At 40.8% G+C, this 8,988-nt stretch overlaps 1 protein-coding gene across 1 annotated transcript in view; it reads left to right on the top strand.

The window, feature by feature from the left end:
• Window positions 1-487: 487 nt before the first annotated feature.
• The window catches only part of CDC40 (cell division cycle 40), a 46,452-nt gene continuing 37,951 nt past the window's right edge, over window positions 488-8,988 (top strand). The window contains exon 1 of the mRNA XM_052645708.1: window positions 488-760. Coding sequence (XP_052501668.1) covers window positions 488-760 — 273 coding nt within the window. The remainder of the gene's footprint in view (window positions 761-8,988) is intronic.

The following is an 8,988-nucleotide window of genomic DNA, read 5'->3' as shown; positions in this document are numbered from 1 at the left end:
CAGCCCCCACCCACTCACTCAAAAGTGGGGGATGAATATCGCTCGTCCCCCCCTTTCCTGAGGCTTATATGGTATTGCCCAATCCTCAGTTTGGGGGAGGGGGACGGAGAGAACAGTGCTTGGCCGGGGAATGAGGGAAAATGATAGCCAATTGAATGAACCAACCATTCAGGGGCGGGGTCAAAGAGGGGCCTGCCTGCCCCGCCCCGCCCCTCGCGCCAAACTACAATCCCCATCGGGCTTCTTCCGCTTCCCGCCGCGCTGCATGCCGGGAGTGTAGCACTTGGCGGCCTCAAGGTATTTCGGAACTCGTAGTCTTTAATGTAGTCACATAGGTCCCGAAAGTTGTAAACTATTATTATCGCCTCTGTTTCCCTAGGTAAATATTTCCAAATCCCGAGTTCCATTGTACTTATTCTAATACTAGTTCATCGACTGTGTTGATTGTTTGAAAATGTAAATGGTTTCTTAGGAGAGGAACTAAAAAATGTCTATTACTGCAATCTGTCAGGACCTAAAGCTGCTCCTTCTTCCGCCAGGGCCTGGTCTTCACAGATTATCTGTTGCCGTCATGTCGGCTGCGATTGCAGCTCTCGCGGCTTCTTATGGTTCGGGTTCAGGGTCCGAATCGGACTCGGACAGTGAGGGCGGGCGGTGTTCCTTGCCAGCCGCGGATTCCCTCATGCACTTAACTAAATCGTCTTCGGATAAGCCCTCTCTGGCAGTGGCAGTGGACTCCGCTCCGGAGGTGGCAGTTAAGGTAAGCGCTTTGGCACTGGTGCGCGGCGGGAATTGTCGGTTTCCCCTCCAAAATCCGACAATCACTTGTTAGAACCCGGGTTACCTGTTCCTCGGTCCTGACAGGTGAGTGGCTAACGCTTGGATTCTTCTCCCTCTGTAGGTCTTTCTCGGGAGAAGCTGGGAATTGGAAGTTCAGAACAGTCCTCCACTCCCTGCTCTTGGCTCCCGTAGTCAGGAAGAGGGGGTGAAATTTGGATTTCTGGATTAGGATGTATCCTGATTAGAGTAGGTGTAACAACATGCTGCTGCTGCTGCTAAGTCGCTTCAGTCGTGTCCGACTCTGTGCGACCCCATAGACGGCAGCCCACCAGGCTCCGCCGTCCCTGAGATTCTCCAGGCAAAAACACTGGAGTGGGTTGTCGTTTCCTTCTCCAATGCATGAAAGTGAAAGTGAAGTCGCTCAGTCGTGTCCGACTCTTCGCGACCCCATGGACTTCAGCCTACCAGGGTCCTCCGTCCATGGGATTTTCCAGGCAAGAGTACTGGAGTGGGTTGCCATTGCCTTCTCCAGGTGTAACAACATAAACAAACCTAAATCAGAACTTCCCAGACTAGAGTATGTGCCCTCGCTTTAAATGAGCAGCGGCCTGGCTTTGTTTTGTTTTTGAAGTCAGAACTAGAATCTGATCCCGGCTCCACCACTTGTTTGAACTTAGGCAAGTTATACAGCCTCCTCAGTCTCCTCACCTGTACAATGGAGGTATAATTTTTAAAGCACCTACATAGATGAGAGGATTATTGTGATGAAATAAAGCTTGGTATCTAATAAAAGTGCATATATAAGGCAAGGTAGTGAGAAAAGACCTTGAATTTAAGAAATAGTGTGCATGATCCCAACTGAGGAAGGTGATAGAGGAAGAAATTGGGTTATACAGTTCCTTTAACAAGTGCTTATTGAACACATGTTACTTCCCAGGAACTGTTCTAAGAGCTGAAGACACAGAGGCCAATAAGCCAGACATCTTTGATACCTTGATGCGTTAGTTTTAGTGGAAAAAGCAGCCAGTAAAATGTGAACAAATGAAGTGGTTACAGCGTGGATAGAGTACTGTGAAGGAAAAAAACAGAACTCCATGAAATAGAGTTCTGTAATAGAGAATAAGGTAGGAGCCTGACTTCTCTAGATTGTTTAGGGAAGTCTTCTTGAAAAAGTGGCTTTGAGGAATAGGAAACAGCCAGCCAAGTGCCAGAGGATCAGACACGACTGAGTGACTTCACTTTGACTTCACTTCACTTCACTGAGTGACTTCACTTTCCCTTCACTTCGCTTCACTGAGTGACTTCACTTTCACTTTTCACTTTCATGCACCGGAGAAGGAAACGGCAACCCACTCCAGATTTCTTGCCTGGAGAATTCCAGGGACGGCGGAGCCTGGTGGGCTGCTGTCTATGGGGTCGCACAGAGTCGGACACGACTGAAGCGACTTAGCAGCAGCAGCAGCCAAGTGCACAATAAGGCAAGTGTTTCCCAGCAAAAGGAGGTAGCAAACCTTGAGATGACAGCGAGATGAGTGTCTTTGAAGAACTGAGGAAACGTGTCTATGTCTGGAGCTGGAGGAGAGCATCCAGCAGTTGGTAGTACTGGTCCAGTAGAGCCTAATTGGGGTGGATCAGGAGCTCAGGATGTGGTGAGGGGAGGCAGTGTGCAAAAACTCCTTTCTAATTATGATGTTCCCAAGTGAGGTGCTACAACTTAAGTCTCTTACAGATTTTTAGTGAGCTATTTATGGATTTTACTTTTTAAAGGGACATCAAGTATGAAAGAATACTTAGAATCCTGTTTTTATAACAGAACAAACTCCTCAAACTTACACTCTTCCAGCAGCCTCCTGAGTCTTTATTCTTTTCACAACTCAGCTTTTTGGAGCTCTCCCACTTTATCTCACTTTCTCCTCAACTCAATGCAGCCTTGCCCTAGCTTCTTGGGAAACTTATTCTCTCTGAGTAATGTCACTAGGCTCCCAGTTGTCAAGTTCTGTCGTCTTGAGTATGTGCATCAAGTGACACTATTAAATAGTTCTTCTTGGAAACTTTCTCTCCCTCTGGCTTCAGTGGGTCTATCCTCAGCCTTCTTTTTCCTGTTCTTTTGCCCTCCCTTTCAATATGGATGTTTCCTGAGACTCTTAGTCTGTTTTGCATCCCTCATATTTTCCAGGCCTTCAACCTGCAGTACTTCTGATGACTCACAGGTGAATACCAAAATGGTTCGCACAGACTCTGGTATCAAGACTGCCAGAATTCAAATCCTACCTCCATGACTTACCCGAATTGTGACCTTGGATAAATTATTTAAGTGCTCCGTGTCTAACTTTTTCTCATCTGTAAAGTAGGGGATAACATTAGTAATTATCTCATAAATCATGTGCCAGGCACACTATCCTTATCCATTCTAAACTCCTTGCTAGCTTCAGAACTATTAACCTCTCTCCCAGGATGGCTCTCAGTGACCTCCAATCCAATGTGTTAAAATATGAGCATTTTCTTTCCCTCAGGATCTGCTTTACTTATTTTTCCCATTTGAATTAATGATTCCACAACGTATGCTTTAGAACAGAGGGGTCTTCCTTTTCCTTCTTCCTCAGCCCCTGAAGCTCATCAATCAAATGGTTCTAACATGTCTGTTTCATTAATTTCTTTCAAATCAATTTCTACTTCTCTATTTTTACTGATGCAGCCTACTTTATATCTTCCTCACTTCTCTCAAGTGTCATTCTTGACTTTTCTTTCTCTCTGAATTCCTACTGTTGGGTAATAGGTCCTGGTAATGAAAAGGAACCATTACTCAATAGTGCCTATGTTATTTATCAAATCTCTCTTTCCTTTTCTGCTACCACTGTTCAGATTCTTATAATTTTATAATTTTTCTTCAAGACAATTATAATAACTTTCTAACTGGACTTTCTACTTCCTTCTTTCTTGTCTGCCAGCTCCATACCCCGGGTTTCCCTTTACAATGCACTCAAAATGAGTTTCTAAATTCCAGTGTTATCATATCCCTTCCTTGCCAAAGACACTCTCTTGCCTGCCCAGCAATTTCTAAGTTCCTTACATATTAATAACATATGAGGCCTGCCATTCTCCCATGATGACCTCTCCACAAAGTCCGCAAAGCCTATTTTCTTTTATCCCCCTCAAGACTTTGCTCACACTAGTCTCTCTGCCGGGAAGTCCCTTGCCTCGTGCCTCCTTCTTTGCCACCCCCCGAAGCTCTGCTGTTGCTCAGGCTCAGCGCATGTCTCCTCCTCTGTCTACCTCAACCCCCTTCCCACACTTCAGTGGTATATATAGCATTTGCCACATTGCTGTGATTTCTTAATTTTTTTCTTTCCTCTGGACCAGACCCTAGAGACCTGAGGTGGTTGTGTATATTTGTTTTCATGTTCTCAATGCCTCGTATACAAAATTATGAGAGATAGATAAGGTGAGTAAAGGAATGAAAGAATAAGTGAAAAACAAAGTCTTGAAAAAGTATGGAGATTCAGTGTATACCCAATGGGCGGGAGTGTGGGGATATCTGTAGAACTCAGTTCAATGACTTCAAGTTACAAGTAAGATAATCCAGGAGAAAAGACTGAATAAAGTATCAGAGGTCCATTAGAAATAGGGCTGGGGCTAAACCCCTCAGGGCTCTAGTGTCTATGACGAGAGAGTAAGGGATATTGATCATCACTTGTTTGTTAATAAGCTTTATTTAAAAAAAGCTTATACCTAGTAAATTTAATGGTGGAAAAATATCCAGAGGAAAAGATGTGAAGCATACAAATACATTGATTTGTAATTGTCAAGTTGTGACTAATAGTAAACATTTTGGCAAAGTATGAATTTATGCAATGTTTTTTAATCCGTATCACTAAACACTAATGAGAGTTCATATATCTTATTAGTGTTTTTATTTTTGAAGTTACTATTGGGTTGTCTTTTCCTTCTGATGTGTAGGAGATCTTTATATATTCCGGATATTGTGTCAGTTATGTATGTTGCAAATTTGTGTCTTGTTATGGAGAAATAACAAGCCACAGATTTTCCTTGTTGGAAAAATTCTTTTACCAAAGCCATAAAAATATGCTCCTATTTTTCTTTTGAAAGCACTATATTTTTGCTTTTACATTTAAGCCATAAATCCATGGAATTAAGTTTTGTGTATGTTGTGAATATTTTTAATAATATGGCTTTGATCTTTGTAGGTTGTTCTACCCCCTCACCTCTATCCATTTTTTGTTATTCATGAATGTCAAATTATACATATGGTTTATAATTAACTTGTAAGTTCTTACAAGTTCTGTAATTAACTTGTAAGTTCTGCTAACATCCAAGTGGGATATTGTTTGGGATTGGATTGAATGATAGATCAGTTTGAAGACAGTGTTTATCTACTCATTCATTTAGGTCTTCTTTAGATTTTTAATTTCTTTGAAAGTTTATAATTTCCTGCGTCAATATCTTGAACAGTTTCGTTGCAGAGATTTCTGTGTGTCTGCTCAGTCACTCAGTGGTGTCCAACTCTTGGTGACCCTGTGGACTGTAGCCCACTAGGCTTCTCTGTGGAATAGTGGGTTGCTGTTTTCTACTCCAGGGGATCTTCCTGACCCAGGGATTAAACCTGCATCGCATGCATCTCCTGCATTGGCAGGCGGATTCTTTACCACTGCACCACCTAGGAATCCCCACAGAGATTTCTAGGTGCATCTTATTTTTATGCTAGTATAATAATAAATTGTGTTTTTTTTTCCCATTATTTAATTTTTTGACTGATCTTACTACTTTCATAATGGTATATCAGGCAAATTCCAAGCAAAAGAAAATGGCATTGGTTATATTAGGGTCAATAAGATAGACTTAAAATGGAAAAAGGATCACTTCATAATGATTCAAGGCTCAATTCACAAAAGGGTATATAACAATTTTAAATTTATGTGCATATAATGGTAGTGCTAGTAAAGAACCCGCCTGCCAATGCAGGAGACATAAGAGACATGTGTTTGATTCCTGGGTTGGGAAGATCCCCTGGGGGAAGGCATGGCAACCCACTCCAGTATTTTTGCCTGGAGAATCCCATGGACAGAAGGGCCTGGTGGTCTACAGTCCATAGGGTCTCAAAGAGTCAAACATAACTGAAGCAGTTTAGCACACAATAATGTAGAAAGCTAAAAATATTTAAGCAAAAATTTTATAACTATGAGAGAAACTGACAAGTTTACAATTATAGCAAAAGATTTTAATATACCTCTTTCAATAATTGATAGGATAAGCAAAACAATATCAGTAATGATATAGAAAATTCAAACAACAAAATTAGGAAACTGTATCTAAAGGGTACAAAGGACATAGCACTCAATGTAGAAAATTGTTTTAAGCACTAATAAAACATTTTTTAAAAACTGACCATATACTAGGCCAAGGATTGGTTAAGGGCCAGATAGTAAATATTTTGGGCTGTGCTGGCCACTGAGCTTCCCTGTTGGTTCAGATGTTAAAGAACTCGCCTGTGATTCAGGAGACCTAGGTTCAATCCTTGGGTCGGGAAGATCCCCTGGAGAAGGGAATGGCTACCCACTCCAGTATTCTTGCCTGGAGAATTCCAGGTGGGCTTGGAGAATTCCAGCCTAGTGGGCTGTAGTCCAAGGGGTGGCAAAGAGTCGGACACGACTGAGTGACTCGCATATAACATGCTAGCCCCGTACAGTCTTTGTCGCATCTTACTGTCTGTCTGTCCATCTTTCTTTTTTAAAACAACCCTTTAAAATGTAAGTATCTTACATTTACTTAGCTTGTTGATACGGAAACAGACTGTGGGCTAGACTTGGCCCAATGATTGTAGTTTGCTACCCCGTGTACTAGGCCATAAAATAAATCTCAGTACATTTTAAATCATAATCACATTCTCTGACCGCAATGCATCTAAGCTAATCAGACACAAAAAGATAACTATAAAACCCCCAGATTTGAAAATTATGAAATTGTACTCATAACCCTGGGCCAAATTTTTTAGAAATAGAAACATTTTATCTTTTATTATAGTCTTTTTCCTCTCTATTTTTTTAAGGGCAAAACTCAAAAGGTATCTTCATATGAATTTCTATTATTTTATCTCAGCCACTTAAGCTCCCATTTTAGAAGTCTATTCATTTTCACTTTCTGGGGACAAAAACCTATGACATAAATTGATTGTCTGTAACAATGGTTAATATTTATGTCCTACTTTATAGTTTAGAAAGTGCTTTTGCATCCATTTTCTTATTTGTATAACAGCTAAGAAACATGAAAAACACTAAAATGTAGATAATATTTAACTTTATTCTCAAATTACTTTGAATCAACAAAAGATAACTTGTTTAAACTTATTTGACCCATACGGTGCCCTTCACTTACTGCACTTTAATTTTCATGGATAATTGAAGCTGAATAGAAATCCTTTGTAATTCTCTGCTAATTTCAATTGCATGCCTAATTGTTACTGAACTCCTCATGGGTATTAAAACAAGGTTGTGATGTTGTCCAAGTTTTTCTAATTAAATGTAAAATTAATAACTCTTCAGTTTCTGAAGAGTTGTTCAGTTTGTTCTGTAATTTTATTAGCAGGAACCAGAGACTGGGACCTGTTTATATTTTTTATTAGTTGCCACTGTTGCTTCTTAAAAGTAGTTCTTTTTAAATTGTATTTTGTGTTTAAAACTTGATGTCTCATGGTATTCTGTTTAAAGTAATTCAAATTTAGAATATTTAAAGTACCCTTAATCAGAAAGATCTGGTAAATCATATTATAAACTGGTTCTAGCAACTGTTTTCTAAAAAAAAAAAAAACCACTGGGGAGGTATGAATGTGGCTAAGCCTCTTGTTCTTTTAAGCAGTTTATCATTATAAGTTGAATATTAAGAGAGAAAAGAATTTAACTTCATTTTTATGCAGCTTAACTTTATGGTATTGTGTTTTGATGCTAAGCCCTATGTACTCTCTATAGTCAATGAAGATTTGGGTATGCTTTCTGGGGTAATGTATATGTATCACGTAAGTAGGTGGCCCAGCTTCAGAGCTCCCTTCCTTTGTAGTCTTAACACCCTTCCCTGCCTCAGAAGCTGGAAACCCAGATTCTCATTCTCCCAGCTCCCTGTTGGCTAAGGCTTAGGGCTGTGATTTGGGCTGAGACAGACAGATGCACCCACCTAAATTCTATTCTAAAGCTAATCCACAAGGAAGCAAAGAAAGAACATTTTACGTGGCGACCAGTGGTGACCAGCATAATCTAGTTCCTTCACCAGAAGCCTTGATCGCAGCATCCAGTGATCATGTTTAGTGATCATGTGTGGTAACAGTGACCTTTTGTCCTCACTGGACTGGTTTTGAGATATGATTGATTTTGAATTATGATTCCATCTATATACTTAATCCTGTTTTGGTGCCTGTTCCCCCAAGCTAATTCTCCACCCTTGAGAATTCCAAGAGAAACTCAAAAGGATTCAGTATAGTTTAATCAGCCTGTGAGCGTTTCACTTGCTTATAACTAAAACCCCTGACCCATACCATGCCAGTGATTTTTGTTTGTTTGCTGCTAATTAGGTATCTTTAACATTGTTCATTGTGGCTACTTTAACTTTTTCCTTTTCTTACTCTGTTGGTACCTTGGGGTCGGTGACTTAAGCTTGCTGCTGCTGCTGCTGCTGCTGCTGCTGCTGCTGCTAAGTCGCTTCAGTCGTGTCCGACTCTTAGCGACCTCATGGATTGCAGCCTACCAGGCTCCTCTCTCCATGGGATTTTCCAGGCAAGAGTACTGGAGTGGGGTGCCATTGCCTTCCTCCCTTAAGCTTGCTGCTACTTCACAAAAGTGTTGTAAGGATTTGACATACTGTGTCTACCCTGGTCTTGGCACTGATGTTGTTAAGTGCTCCTTTTTATAGCACTTACCCTCTTCTAGCAAAGTCACTTCTTTACTATATCAGTTATTGTCTGTCTTCCCCATTAGAATATAAGCCGTATAAGGACAGGGAGCTTTGTCTGTTTCTACAGGGCCTAGAACAGTGTCTGACACGTAGTAAGCACTCAGGCAGTATTTACTGAATGAATAAGTGAATCCAGATACTGCCCTTGTTTTTTGAAGATGTCTATGTTCCTAACTACATAAAGAAAATTAAAAGATCATCTGTGACTCCCAAAATCTCCCACCAACTCCAGACATCTATCACCCATCATTC

Source organism: Budorcas taxicolor, chromosome 9 (genome assembly GCF_023091745.1).
Source record: "Budorcas taxicolor isolate Tak-1 chromosome 9, Takin1.1, whole genome shotgun sequence".
NCBI classification, from domain to species: Eukaryota; Metazoa; Chordata; class Mammalia; order Artiodactyla; family Bovidae; genus Budorcas; species Budorcas taxicolor.
This window is presented reverse-complemented; position numbering and strand designations above follow the sequence as displayed.